Source organism: Salmo trutta, chromosome 3 (assembly GCF_901001165.1).
Source record: "Salmo trutta chromosome 3, fSalTru1.1, whole genome shotgun sequence".
Lineage (NCBI taxonomy): Eukaryota > Metazoa > Chordata > Actinopteri > Salmoniformes > Salmonidae > Salmo > Salmo trutta.
Genome location: NC_042959.1, coordinates 10,492,936 through 10,508,573, shown reverse-complemented (window position 1 = coordinate 10,508,573; position 15,638 = coordinate 10,492,936). Strand labels below are relative to the sequence as shown.

The 15,638-nt window shown below is 45.1% G+C and overlaps 1 protein-coding gene and 1 long non-coding RNA gene across 2 annotated transcripts in view; one reads left to right on the top strand and one right to left on the bottom strand.

Moving 5' to 3' along the window:
- Window positions 1-432: 432 nt before the first annotated feature.
- On the bottom strand, window positions 433-1,448 carry LOC115168026 (uncharacterized). The gene is made up of 3 exons (XR_003870610.1): window positions 1,306-1,448; window positions 776-848; window positions 433-669 (listed from the first exon to the last, which is right to left on the bottom strand). It is a non-coding gene; the product is annotated as an uncharacterized LOC115168026 (long non-coding RNA).
- Window positions 1,449-1,785: 337 nt separating this feature from the next.
- Window positions 1,786-15,638, top strand: part of LOC115168018 (cohesin subunit SA-2) — a 35,376-nt gene continuing 21,523 nt past the window's right edge. Inside the window, exons 1-12 of the mRNA XM_029722868.1 lie at window positions 1,786-1,997; window positions 4,894-5,022; window positions 5,101-5,179; window positions 6,812-6,964; window positions 7,993-8,166; window positions 8,346-8,550; window positions 8,659-8,810; window positions 13,356-13,429; window positions 13,555-13,678; window positions 13,839-13,937; window positions 14,178-14,257; window positions 15,449-15,556. Of these exons, the coding sequence (XP_029578728.1) occupies window positions 4,979-5,022; window positions 5,101-5,179; window positions 6,812-6,964; window positions 7,993-8,166; window positions 8,346-8,550; window positions 8,659-8,810; window positions 13,356-13,429; window positions 13,555-13,678; window positions 13,839-13,937; window positions 14,178-14,257; window positions 15,449-15,556 (1,292 nt within the window). The 5' untranslated portion in view covers window positions 1,786-1,997; window positions 4,894-4,978. The remainder of the gene's footprint in view (window positions 1,998-4,893; window positions 5,023-5,100; window positions 5,180-6,811; window positions 6,965-7,992; window positions 8,167-8,345; window positions 8,551-8,658; window positions 8,811-13,355; window positions 13,430-13,554; window positions 13,679-13,838; window positions 13,938-14,177; window positions 14,258-15,448; window positions 15,557-15,638) is intronic.

Below are 15,638 nucleotides of genomic sequence, written 5' to 3'. Positions count from 1 at the left end.
GCCAATAGGATCTCGCTAGCTTGTGCTTGGCTCTGCCCACCTCCTTGCTTGTTCTGCCCACTATGACTCATTTGTTCCCATTTAAAACAACAGGCTGTGGTCTATCTTGGTTTAGTTATAAAAATCTTTGCTACTACTACAACTACTGAAGGAGGAGATTTTACTAGAAACTATTAGATTCCCCTTTTATCTGTGGATTAAATGTCTGAGTAGAGAACACACTATTTTGTGTGACTCAAAATGGGTCCAAATTCTAAAAAGATCCAGAAAAAAAGGACCTTGTGCATTTCAGGTAAAATAACAACCCAATGTAAATATCCCAGGACAAATTAGCTAGCAACAGCAAGCTAGCTAGCTAAATGTCCATGAATGTTGAATTTGTTTCGACCTGTCCCCAAATTAATATAGTTGGGACAGAGTTTGTTTTGATATTTCAACCTGCGTGTCTGGATTGCGTCTGGTGTGGATGTACAAAATCAACACACGGATGCATCTTTGTGCCTGGTCTAAACAGCATGTAAAAAATGATATTGCGGGACTTCGGTTGTTTTTGGGACCAGTTCTTGCAGTAGCTGGTAGGAGTCAGACCGAAAGCCAGCGGGTGTGGTGGGAGCAGGATGAAGAAATCAGTTCTGCGCAGACCTCTACTGTGCACCATGACAGTGAAGCCTGTAATGTTAGAGCTGTTTATTACTGTGCCAGTGTGAAAAGTAGGGAATTAGCTAGGGAAACTGACAGATAAATAACATTAATAATAAATACTAATAAAACTCACGCTGCAATGAAAAGAACGTCAGAATATCAGTCTTCAATCATTTGGCCATCTGGTTTCATCGTTTGATTCAGGTCTAGTGTGATTGAGGCAAAAATAATAGCTAAAGTTAGCCAACTTTTGGCCAGCTCTCTCTAACAGTAGACCAACTGGAGAAAGCTAGCCAAGTTAATTTACTTCTGAAACGGGACAAAACAAAGGCTACAAAACATTTCCATACAAACAACAGCAGTTAGATAGCGATATGAGGTGGCGATTATTACTATCTGACAGATAACTAGAGCTAGCTACACTAGCTACTAGCTAGTGTAGCTTATATATTTACCTCAGTTATGAGGGAATGAAACATTAGCTAACATTACATGGCAGTTACAATACTAGCTCAGCGCTGCAAATAAACAATAGTTTAAAAAATGTATGTTAAGTTAAACAGCAGTTACCTTGACAGCTAAATCAGTAAACTAATGAGCAGCCAGTTTCTGCTCTGCTTGCTTTTACAACTCGGTGAATGAGCGCAACACATACAGACTGACCTAAGCTCAACTCTCCTGTGCTGGTCCAGCCAGCCTTCCAGAAGCTTTGCCTTCACACAGCCTGTCAGCCAACTCAGTGGTGTCTGTTTCATCCTAAATACAGCCTGCTGACCACTCCAAACAGCCTACCCGACCGCTCGGAGGCGTCCGCATGGTCCTAAAGTACACCATTGCCGTATTTTTTTGTATCACATTGCAATGATAAAACTGTGGGGGGGCAAAAAGTCAATTTCAGAATGTGGTGGGGACATGACCCCTGTATCAAACCCCAAACCCTGGCCTGGTCGGTTTGGTCTTTGCAAGCGTATCCGGAAGTCTTACGATGTTGCGCCTTTAGGTTTAGGAACTCAGCAGTAGGGCCATCCAACCCCCATCTGTCACGTACTTGCTGGTAGCTGGCAGCTGCACAGCTTGTAAATAACCGCTAGATGTCAGATCACTTACGGTCACGGGGAATCGGAAGTATTTCATCTGGCCGCTAGGGGGCAGCTGTGCACCAAGAGTTTTCCTTCCCCCTCATCGTCGAAACAACAAACCCTACTACGGAGCAAGTGGCGGGGTGAGAGAGCGTCCAAAACCGCCTCTGACCGCCAGTTTCAAACTCATTTGCGGAAATCGTGGTAATATCAATACAATAACAGACAACGACTCAACAAAGTAGTGTCTCGTTTGGAAACAAATTGAATAACGGGGTAAGTTATAAAATGGCGGAGTGGAATCTCGAAGTTAGTTGGTTTGTAGCAATTTTGTTGGTAGCTAGCTTCTTATGCTAGCTAGCTAACATAGGCTAGAAGTGCGGAGGCTGCTAGCTACGGAAAGTCGTAAGCTAGCCGCTGGCGCTGTAAGCTACTTTTTTTTTTGTCTAGTTTATCGTGAATCTGTGTTACACATACCCGAAAGTAGACCCATTTCACTGAAACGTATCTAGCAAGTTAGGTAAGCTAATATATAACAAACTGTTTGTTTACATCCAATAAATGTTGTTCTGTTGGGGAGTTAACGTTAGGTAGGTAACGTATCGGAACTCCCGAGGCAAGATGGAGGACGTAGGGACGAGGTGTTTTTATGTAACTAAATGGTTGTATTGTTGCTCCACAACAAGTGTGTTGTATAAACAAGCTAATTTAGATATTTACATGAACTTTGAGGGCCACTCCGTATTAGCTAGCTAGCTAAATATCAACCGTTTTATTGATAATATGGCTGGCTATCCGAACTCCGTTCGATTGCAGGTAACGGGCTAGGATAGCTAATGTTACCATGGCTAATTAGCTAACTAGCCAGGAAACTAGCTAGCTAACATAACAAGATGGAGAATGGTAGCTAAGCTGCAGCTATGCTAAGCTAACGTTAGTTAGTTAGCTATCCAGTCAAAATTGAGATTTTCCCGAGTGTTTTTGCCCTGTTTGAACTGTAACTAGTTGGTTTACAGAAAAGTGGGTACTACCGTTACTTGAAGGATACAATTTTAACTCTTGGTTTAATGTTAGCCATAGAAGGCAAGTTGTTATTTTCATGTACGTAAAGGGTGACGTTTTGATGACAGCTGATGATGTTAAGCTAGCTAGCTAGCTTCGTTGGCTGGCTAGCTCCTTGGCAAGCCAGTCCGGGCAACCTCTCGACATAATATTGGTGTCAATTCTGGACAGTGGCCGTCACTGAGCAAGCCCAAGAGAGCGGCTGTCATACTACCTAGCCAACGGTAGCTAGCCTTGTTCAGGATGCTCTCCGTCGGTTATTTCGACGTTGTTAGCTATCGCTAATATAGTTTTAACGTGCTTTGTGTTGCCCAGGCACCCGGGTTTGGCGCCACTTTTTCAGTCCCCATCTTCAAGGCTTCCTCTCTAGTCAACCAGCCAGAGCGAATACTGTCTCGCGAGTGTCTCCGCTTGTGCAATAAGAAACACAGGATGTTGCTTGCTGATGCTGTTTTATTGCTTGGCAATACAGTTGTAGCTGAGCCAATGTCAAACACATTATGTATGAATTTAGCTTGCAAGAGTGGCATTGGGCAATTAGATAACATGAAATAAGTCGAATGTCCATTGGAATTGTCGAATGTGTATTGGAAGTCACGCGTTCTAATTCAAGACCATGGGATAAAGTATTCAGCTATCTGTCATTTTAAAGTTGAGATTTGAATCCATCTATTTCCCATTCCTTACATCTCACTGGTTGATGAGGGTAAAGATGCCCCACTTCTCCCCCCAAAAAGCTTTTTACGACCTGCAAAAAAGCAGACACGAGCAATTTTATTGTACAGTCAAATGCAATTGATTCCTCGTTGGTCCTTACAATTCATTAGCTGATTGACACACCTCCTACTGTAATCCATAGTACAGTATGTCCCGATCGTAATTAAGACACACCCAGGATAGGGTCGCTGCTAGGCTCATTTTGGCCTCCTGTAGCCCAAATCCAGTCCTGACGACATGCTAGTATTAACAATATTGTTGATTCATTTTTATATATAAAAATGAAAACTATTAGATAATATTTATTTTTAATGTCGTAATTTGGTTGAGTATCCCACTCTGCTCCCTGCTGTTTGTTTTGTAATATGTCCACTAGTGTTAATACTTTGTTCTGATTGGTTAGGATCTCTAACGGAGGATGTATTGAACTCTCCTTTATATGGTCATGGGGGGCCGTTCCAATGTCCAGCCCTGGGGTGATGTTTCCTGTAAACCAAGGAGTGAGATAGCCAATCGGCTCACAGCTGAGCGTGACAGGAGGGATAGAGCCCGCCCCGTGTTACCATGTGAAAGCAGTATTTTCGTTTTTTGGTCTGTGTGAAGAGCCACTGGCTGATACTGAGGCCTGTTCAGGGGATGCAATGTGTATGTTGTAGAAGTTCAGCAGCAGGTTATCATACAACTCCTCTCAAATTAAATTGTATTAGTCACATGTGCCGAATACAACAGGTGAAATGCTTACTTACGAGCACCCTAACCAACAATGCAGTAAAAAAAAAAAAATACTGATAAGAATAAGAGATAAAAGCAACAGGTAATTAAAGAGCATCCATAAAATAACAGTATCGAGACTATATACAGGGGGGTACTGACACAGTGTCAATGTGCGGGGGCACTGGTTAGTTTAGGTAGTATGTACATGTAGGTAGAGATATTAAAGTGACTGCATAGATGATGACAACAGAGAGTAGCAGTGGTGTAAAGAGGGGGGGTGGCAATGCAAATAGTCTGGGTAGCCATTTCACTAGATGTTCAGGAGTCTTATGGCCTGGGGGTAGAAGCTGTTTAGAAGCCTCTTGGACCTAGATTTGGCGCTCCGCTTCCGCTTGCCGTGTGGTAGCAGAGACAACAGTCTATGACTAGGGTGGCTGGAGTCTTCGACAATTTTTTGGGCCTTCCGCTCTCTGACACCACCTGGTATAGAGGTCGTGGATGGCAGGAAGCTTGGTCCTAGTGATGTACTGGGCCGTTCGCACAACCCTCTGTAGTGCCTTGCGGTTGGAGGCCGAGCAGTTGCCATACCAGGCAGTGATGCAACCAGTCAGGATGCTGTCTTCTCTGAATGTAACTCCAATACCCATGCATTCTCTTCCCCTTCTGTTTTCTCCTCCAGGTCCTATGCTACCGTTCCACTGCCTTGTGGACACTGAGGATCTGAGGTCTGTTCTAATTTGAGTTGGGTCAGACATGATAGAGAAATGATAGCAGCACCAGAGTTACCGTCAGAGTTCCACTATCCTCAGTAAGTGGCTACTTCCGTGTGTGTCAGTCACCCGGCATTCAGCAGACTGTTTCTAATGTGTGTGTGTGTTTTTGCCAGGGATTCGGACACCCGTTTCTCCTCAGACACAGACTTCTCTGAGGCTCCTGATGTCAGTATCAACCCAACCAAAGGAAAGGTACGACCAGGCCTCGTCTTCCTCAAGCTCTACACCACAGCATATTATAACCTCTTCCCCATGTTATATACTACATATTATAAACTGGGTGGTTTGAGCCCTGAATGCTGACCGTGTACCACGGGTATGACAAAACATTTATTTTTACTGCTCTAATTACGTTGGTAACCAGTTTATAATAGCAATAAGGCACCTCCGGGGTTTTTTGTTACATCGCCAATATACCACGACTAAGAGTAACCTTACTCAAGGTTCCATAATATTAGAACCTCTTCCTCTCTATACACCTCAACATAATTTTAGGACCTCTTCCTCTCTCTATACACCTCAACATAATATTAGGACCCCTTCCTCTCTCTATACACCTCAACATAATATTAGGACCTCTTCCTCTCTCTATACACCTCAACATAATATATTAGGACCCCTTCCTCTCTCTATACACCTCAACATAATATTAGGACCCCTTCCCCTCTCTATACACCTCAACATAATATTAGGACCTCTTCCTCTCTCTCTACACCTCAACATAATATTAGGACCCCTTCCTCTCTCTATACACCTCAACATAATATTAGGACCCCTTCCTCTCTCTATACACCTCAACATAATATTAGGACCCCTTCCCCTCTCTATACACCTCAACATAATATTAGGACCTCTTCCTCACTCTATTCATAGGTTGCGCCTCTGTCTTGGTCATGCCATTGTTATGAATGTTCACAAGCTGTCCTCTATCGGCGGTGTCCTAAAGTGGTGATAACCCCAGTCATTCTGGATGGAGGCTAACTACTGTTTATTCTAAATTACACTACACTATAGTGCCTGGAAATACCATGACATTGGTAAAGTAGTCAAATAATTAGTAGGAAACAACTTTTCCAGCATTATCATGTCGTCAAATTTACTTTAAAGAGATGGCAATGTTGTTATTAGCTAGAAAAGTTTGCCAAAAATGGCTAGCAATGCTAACGTTAGCGATCTGAAATCTGATGGCCTCCCCTCAATGTTAGCTAGCTAGCTAACGTTATACTGCATCTAAAGTCAATCTGGTATCATCAAAAGATTTTCCTACTCATTATTTGACCCCCCCCCCCTTGGAATGTCATTGTATTTCCAAGCCAATGTAATGCATTTTTTATGAAATCTTCATCAGTGCTCTTTGATGATGCATTAAGTTGAGTGCTCAGTCGGGCATCAGTCCAAAATGAACGTTCAAAACAATATTCTGACAAAACATGCAACCCATCAATGCACACCACGGAATATTCACTTCATCCTCAAGCTACTGTATACACACCACGTAATATTCACTTCATCCTCAAGCTACTGTATACACACCACGTAATATTCACTTCATCCTCAAGCTACTGTATACACACCACGTAATATTCACTTCATCCTCAAGCTACTGTATACACACCACGTAATATTCACTTCATCCTCAAGCTACTGTATACACACCACGTAATATTCACTTCATCCTCAAGCTACTGTATACACACCACGTAATATTCACTTCATCCTCAAGCTACTGTATACACACCACGTAATATTAGTAAGTATTATGCTGTTTACACCTTTATTGACTTTTCTCAACTCTCTTTCTCTCCACCACTTCCTCCATCCCAGGGGGGGAAGAAGGGGAAGAAGGCGGCAGGCGAGAAGGGTAAAGGAGGGAAGGGAGTGGGGGGTGCAGGGAGGATGAACGGCCACTACCAGGAGAATGGCATGGAGAACCTGATGCTGTTCGAGGTTGTCAAGATGGGCAAAAGCGCCATGCAGGTGTGTGTGTGTATACGCTACTTGACCAAAAGTATGTGGACAGCTGCTCGTCGAACATCTCATTCCAAAATCTTAGGCATTGATATGGAGTTGGTCCCCCTTTGCTGCTATAACAGCCTACACTCTTCTGGGAAGGCTTTCCACTAGATGTAGGAACATTGCTGCGGGGACTTGCTTCCATTCAGCCACAAGCATTAGTGAGGTCGGGCACTGATGTTGGGCGGTTAGGGTTGGCTCGCAATTCATTGTTCCCATGGCGGTGAGCTTTACACCACTCCAGCTGACGCTTGGCATTGCCCAGGGTGATCTTAGGCTTGTATGCGGCTGCTCGGCCATGGAAACCCATTTCATGAATCTCTCGACAAACAGTTTTTGTGCTGATGTTGCTTCCAGAGGCAGTTTGGAACTCGGTAGTGAGTCTTGCAACCAAGGACAGGTGATTTTTACATGCTTCAGCACTTGGCGATCCCGTTCAGTGAGCTTGTGTGGCCTACCTCTTCGCAGCGTTGTTGGTCCTAGACATTTCCACTTCACAATAACAGTTGACCGGGGCAGCTTTAGCAGGGCAGAAATTTGACGCGCTGACGTGTTGGAAAGGTGGCATCCTATGACGGTGCCACATTGAAAGTCACTGCGCTCTTCAGTAAGGCTATGGATATGGTCAATCTTTGTCTATGGAGATTACGTGTCTGTGTGCCTGATTTTTAATATATATTTTTAGATTTTTTTTTATATACACCTGTCAGTAACGAGTGTGGCTGAAATGGCCTAATCCACTCATTTGAAGGGGTGTCCACATACTTTTGTGTATATATAGTGTTTGTAACATTTACAGTGTGTGAAACACATAGTGTATCTGTGAGCCTACACACAGAAGTGGCTTGCTTTTAACAGGCCAATAGTTTATTTGATTATCAACACTTCTTGATTATCTAATGACCAGAACAGCTTTTTTAGAGTTGAAACACAGTGACTGTATGTTAGTTGTATTTATTGTTTAACTCTGCTGCTGTTTGTCCTGGCTGCAGTCTGTGGTGGATGACTGGATTGAGGCGTATAAAAACGACAGGGACATGGCTCTGCTAGACCTGATCAACTTCTTCATCCAGTGTTCTGGCTGTAAAGGAGTGGTCAGTGGAGAGATGTTCCGAAACATGCAGAACTCTGAGATCATCAGGAGGATGACAGAGGAGTTTGACGAGGTAGGTTTTGTGTGTGTGAGATGTGGTAGGTGCATCACTCTGGGTTAAAGTTTAGTCGGTCACCTGAAATGTACCATTTGATTGGTTCAGTTTTAGATGTCATTACCCTTTGAGTTGCATGCAATAGTGAAGCCATAACTCCCATAAACCTTCTCTCTCCTCCTCCTCCCCCTCTATAGGACAGCGGAGACTATCCTCTGACCATGGCAGGTCCACTGTGGAAGAAGTTTAAGGGCAGTTTCTGTGAGTTCATTGCTGTCTTGGTGAGACAGTGTCAGTACAGCATCATCTATGATGAGTACCTCATGGACACGGTCATATCGCTCCTCACCGGACTGTCGGACTCACAGGTCCGAGCCTTCAGGCACACCAGTACACTGGCAGGTAATAGAGTGGGTGAGGTGAGGGGATATGTCTCTCTGTGTTAGTCGGTTATTTCTGTCTTCCCTGGGCACACGGGTACGCTGATTAACTGTGTGTGTGTGTATATAGCCATGAAACTGATGACAGCCCTGGTGAATGTAGCTCTGAACCTGAGCATCAACATGGACAACACACAGCGGCAGTACGAGACAGAGAGAAACAAGAATGTCGCCAAGAGAGCCAACGACCGGCTGGAGCTACTGCTGCAGAAACGCAAAGAGGTGAGAGGGATGAGGTCAGAGTTAGGCTCCTCCTGGGTTAGGGGTCAGGGTTAGGCTCCTCCTGGGTTAGAGGTCAGAGTTAGGCTCCTCCTGGGTTGGTGTTGGGGAACTGGGTAAGGCTTCTTGGGCCTTTGGTTTAAGGTTAGTTTGGCTCACGTTTTCCTTAGGGTTGTCTGCTCTCGCTGCTTCTCAGAATGTGCTTTCTAAAACACCCTCTCTTCACAGACAAGTTACCCAGGTGCAGGAGCTTCGTGAGAGTTGTTTTCCAATCAGATGATGTATTACATTTAGAGATGAGGATGCTTGAAGACATGCTGTAGGAGCTTAACCAGTCAGTTAGCCTGCAGTCAGACAGGGAGAGTTAAAGGGTTCTACTAGGCCCTGTGGTTGAGCTGGCATCAATGGCTGTGTCCTAGTTTACATAACACTATGTCCCACTGGGCTTCCATCTGCCCGATCATTCTACTACGACCCCACCAGAACATGAACCACTGCTGTCTCCTCCTACTAATACAACCCCACCAGAACAACATGAACCACTGCTGTCTCCTCCTACTAATACAACCTCACCAGAACATGAACCACTGCTGTCTCCTCCTACTAATACAACCCCACCAGAACATGAACCACTGCTGTCTCCTCCTACTAATACAACCTCACCAGAACATGAACCACTGCTGTCTCCTCCTACTAATACAACCTCACCAGAACATGAACCACTGCTGTCTCCTCCTACTAATACAACCCCACCAGAACATGAACCACTGCTGTCTCCTACTAATACAACCCCACCAGAACAACATGAACCACTGCTGTCTCCTCCTACTAATACAACCCCACCAGAACAACATGAACCACTGCTGTCTCCTACTAATACAACCCCACCAGAACAACATGAACCACTGCTGTCTCCTCCTACTAATACAACCCCACCAGAACAACATGAACCACTGCTGTCTCCTCCTACTAATACAACCCCACCAGAACAACATGAACCACTGCTGTCTCCTCCTAATACAACCCCACCACAACATGAACCACTGCTGTCTCCTACTAATACAACCCCACCAGAACAACATGAACCACTGCTGTCTCCTCCTACTAATACAACCCCACCAGAACAACATGAACCACTGCTGTCTCCTACTAATACAACCCCACCACAACATGAACCACTGCTGTCTCCTCCTACTAATACAACCCCACCACAACATGAACCACTGCTGTCTCCTCCTACTAATACGACCCCACCAGAACAACATGAACCACTGCTGTCTCCTCCTACTAATACGACCCCACCAGAACAACATGAACCACTGCTGTCTCCTCCTACTAATACAACCCCACCAGAACAACATGAACCACTGCTGTCTCCTCCTACTAATACAACCCCAACAGAACAACATGAACCACTGCTGTCTCCTCCTACTAATACAACCCCACCAGAACATGAACCACTGCTGTCTCCTCCTACTAATACAACCCCACCAGAACATGAACCACTGCTGTCTCCTCCTACTAATACAACCCCACCAGAACAACATGAACCACTGCTGTCTCCTCCTACTAATACGACCCCACCAGAACAACATGAACCACTGCTGTCTCCTCCTACTAATACAACCCCACCAGAACAACATGAACCACTGCTGTCTCCTCCTACTAATACAACCCCACCAGAACAACATGAACCACTGCTGTCTCCTCCTACTAATACAACCCCACCAGAACAACATGAACCACTGCTGTCTCCTCCTACTAATACAACCCCACCAGAACAACATGAACCACTGCTGTCTCCTCCTACTAATACAACCCCACCAGAACAACATGAACCACTGCTGTCTCCTCCTACTAATACAACCCCACCAGAACAACATGAACCACTGCTGTCTCCTCCTACTAATACAACCCCACCAGAACAACATGAACCACTGCTGTCTCCTCCTACTAATACAACCCCACCAGAACAACATGAACCACTGCTGTCTCCTCCTACTAATACAACCCCACCAGAACAACATGAACCACTGCTGTCTCCTCCTACTAATACAACCCCACCAGAACAACATGAACCACTGCTGTCTCCTACTAATACAACCTCACCAGAACAACATGAACCACTGCTGTCTCCTCCTACTAATACAACCCCACCAGAACAACATGAACCACTGCTGTCTCCTCCTACTAATACAACCCCACCAGAACAACATGAACCACTGCTGTCTCCTCCTACTAATACAACCCCACCAGAACAACATGAACCACTGCTGTCTCCTCCTACTAATACAACCCCACCAGAACAACATGAACCACTGCTGTCTCCTCCTACTAATACAACCCCACCAGAACAACATGAACCACTGCTGTCTCCTCCTACTAATACAACCCCACCAGAACAACATGAACCACTGCTGTCTCCTCCTACTAATACGACCCCACCAGAACAACATGAACCACTGCTGTCTCCTCCTACTAATACAACCCCACCAGAACAACATGAACCACTGCTGTCTCCTCCTACTAATACAACCCCACCAGAACAACATGAACCACTGCTGTCTCCTCCTACTAATACAACCCCACCAGAACAACATGAACCACTGCTGTCTCCTACTAATACAACCCCACCAGAACAACATGAACCACTGCTGTCTCCTCCTACTAATACAACCCCACCAGAACAACATGAACCACTGCTGTCTCCTCCTACAAATACAACCCCACCAGAACAACATGAACCACTGCTGTCTCCTCCTACTAATACAACCCCACCAGAACAACATGAACCACTGCTGTCTCCTCCTACTAATACAACCCCACCAGAACAACATGAACCACTGCTGTCTCCTCCTACTAATACAACCCCACCAGAACAACATGAACCACTGCTGTCTCCTCCTACTAATACAACCCCACCAGAACAACATGAACCACTGCTGTCTCCTCCTACTAATACAACCCCACCAGAACAACATGAACCACTGCTGTCTCCTCCTACTAATACAACCCCACCAGAACAACATGAACCACTGCTGTCTCCTCCTACTAATACAACCCCACCAGAACAACATGAACCACTGCTGTCTCCTCCTACTAATACAACCCCACCAGAACAACATGAACCACTGCTGTCTCCTCCTACTAATACAACCCCACCAGAACAACATGAACCACTGCTGTCTCCTACTAATACAACCCCACCAGAACAACATGAACCACTGCTGTCTCCTACTAATACAACCCCACCAGAACAACATGAACCACTGCTGTCTCCTACTAATACAACCCCACCAGAACAACATGAACCACTGCTGTCTCCTCCTACTAATACAACCCCACCAGAACATGAACCACTGCTGTCTCCTCCTACTAATACAACCCCACCAGAACAACATGAACCACTGCTGTCTCCTCCTACTAATACAACCCCACCAGAACAACATGAACCACTGCTGTCTCCTCCTACTAATACAACCCCACCAGAACAACATGAACCACTGCTGTCTCCTCCTACTAATACGACCCCACCAGAACAACATGAACCACTGCTGTCTCCTCCTACTAATACAACCCCACCAGAACAACATGAACCACTGCTGTCTCCTCCTACTAATACAACCCCACCAGAACAACATGAACCACTGCTGTCTCCTCCTACTAATACAACCCCACCAGAACAACATGAACCACTGCTGTCTCCTACTAATACAACCCCACCAGAACAACATGAACCACTGCTGTCTCCTCCTACTAATACAACCCCACCAGAACAACATGAACCACTGCTGTCTCCTCCTACTAATACAACCCCACCAGAACAACATGAACCACTGCTGTCTCCTACTAATACAACCCCACCAGAACAACATGAACCACTGCTGTCTCCTACTAATACAACCCCACCAGAACAACATGAACCACTGCTGTCTCCTCCTACTAATACAACCCCACCAGAACAACATGAACCACTGCTGTCTCCTCCTACTAATACAACCCCACCAGAACAACATGAACCACTGCTGTCTCCTCCTACTAATACAACCCCACCAGAACAACATGAACCACTGCTGTCTCCTCCTACTAATACAACCCCACCAGAACAACATGAACCACTGCTGTCTCCTACTAATACAACCCCACCAGAACAACATGAACCACTGCTGTCTCCTCCTACTAATACAACCCCACCAGAACAACATGAACCACTGCTGTCTCCTCCTACTAATACAACCCCACCAGAACAACATGAACCACTGCTGTCTCCTCCTACTAATACAACCCCACCAGAACAACATGAACCACTGCTGTCTCCTCCTACTAATACAACCCCACCAGAACAACATGAACCACTGCTGTCTCCTCCTACTAATACAACCCCACCAGAACAACATGAACCACTGTGTAATTATACTCCTCAGTGCCTTCATAACTATACTAGCTATCTCTCTGTAATGTTTGGTTATCTTGATTTTCTTGGTTTAAGTTCAGCCTGATGAACCCTGATAAAAATGTTATCTTACTGATTTCTTGTTCTAATTTCAGCTTCAAGAAAATCAGGACGAAATTGAAAACATGATGAATGCTATATTCAAGGGTGTGTTTGTACACCGATATCGGTATGTGGCCTGTCCATTGTCCCCATCATAGTAATGATCATAAATAGGATGGATTTCATTTGAGATACATTATCCCTTTGTATAGAGGGTATGATGAGGATGATGAAGGTTGTGTGTTGTTACAGTGATGCCATAGCAGAGATCAGAGCCATCACTATAGAGGAGATTGGAATGTGGATGAAGCTGTACAGTGACGCCTTCCTCAACGACAGCTACCTGAAATACGTAGGCTGGACCATGCACGACAAGGTGAGGGAGAGTGTGTGTGTGTGCGCGCTTGTCAGCAAGGTGTTGTGTTTGAGTTAGGAGTTTGTGCAATTCTAATGAGTTTGTATGTGTGTGTTAGAAGTGTGTGTAATTCCAACGTGTGTGTGTGTGTGTGTGTGTGTGTGTGTGTGTGTGTGTGTAGCAAGGCGAGGTGCGTCTGAAATGTTTGACAGCGCTGCAGGGTCTCTACTACAACAGAGAACTGAACACCAGACTGGAGCTGTTCACCAGCCGCTTCAAGGTCAGAGCGCCACCTGGTGGACACATCAATACACTACAACTAGTTACCTCAAGGCTCAATTTTCATAACAAATGCCATTTAGCAGACTATTTTATCCAAAACGACTTACTAGTAGTACATTGATGAGTTTTCATATGGGTGGCCCCAGCGGTTTTGAGTTGAGGTATTTCCTGGCTGAACCACTACTATGCCCTGTTGATTTTGAGTATCTGAAATCTTTGTAATTTCTTCTCTTCACAGGACCGCATTGTCTCCATGACTTTGGACAAGGAGTATGATGTCGCAGTACAAGCAATAAAACTGCTCACTCTGGTACTACAGTAAGTTGCTACAGTTCAGCTATCTGTGTTTAATCTGTACTGTGTGTGTATTACAGTAGTACAGATGAGGTACTGAGCCCGGGGGATTGTATGGTATGTGTAGTACAGATGAGGTACTGAGCCCGGGGGATTGTATGGTATGTGTAGTACAGATGAGGTACTGAGCCCGGGGGATTGTATGGTATGTGTAGTACAGATGAGGTACTGAGCCTGGGGGATTGTATGGTATGTGTATTACAGTAGTACAGATGAGGTACTGAGCCCGGGGGGATTGTATGTGTATTACAGTAGTACAGATGAGGTACTGAGCCCGGGGGATTGTATGTGTATTACAGTAGTACAGATGAGGTACTGAGCCCGGGGGGATTGTATGTGTATTACAGTAGTACAGATGAGGTACTGAGCCCGGGGGGATTGTATGTGTATTACAGTAGTACAGATGAGGTACTGAGCCCGGAGGATTGTATGTGTATTACAGTAGTACAGATGAGGTACTGAGCCCGGGGGGATTGTATGTGTATTACAGTAGTACAGATGAGGTACTGAGCCCGGAGGATTGTATGTGTATTACAGTAGTACAGATGAGGTACTGAGCCCGGAGGATTGTATGTGTATTACAGTAGTACAGATGAGGTACTGAGCCCGGGGGGATTGTATGTGTATTACAGTAGTACAGATGAGGTACTGAGCCCGGGGGGATTGTATGTGTATTACAGTAGTACAGATGAGGTACTGAGCCCGGGGGGATTGTATGTGTATTACAGTAGTACAGATGAGGTACTGAGCCCGGGGGGATTGTATGTGTATTACAGTAGTACAGATGAGGTACTGAGCCCGGAGGATTGTATGTGTATTACAGTAGTACAGATGAGGTACTGAGCCCGGGGGGATTGTATGTGTATTACAGTAGTACAGATGAGGTACTGAGCCCGGAGGATTGTATGTGTATTACAGTAGTACAGATGAGGTACTGAGCCCGGAGGATTGTATGTGTATTACAGTAGTACAGATGAGGTACTGAGCCCGGGGGGATTGTATGTGTATTACAGTAGTACAGATGAGGTACTGAGCCCGGGGGATTGTATGTGTATTACAGTAGTACAGATGAGGTACTGAGCCCGGGGGGATTGTATGTGTATTACAGTAGTACAGATGAGGTACTGAGCCTGGGGGATTGTATGTGTATTACAGTAGTACAGATGAAGTACTGAGCCCGGAGGACTGTGAGAGCGTCTATCACCTGGTCTACTCCGCCCACCGACCGGTCGCCATAGCAGCCGGGGAGTTCCTCTTCAAGAAGTAGGATTTGTTTTATTTAATTTTTTATTTAATCTGTTGTCACACATTCTTCTATCATGTATTTATTTTCTCTTAAGTCCTA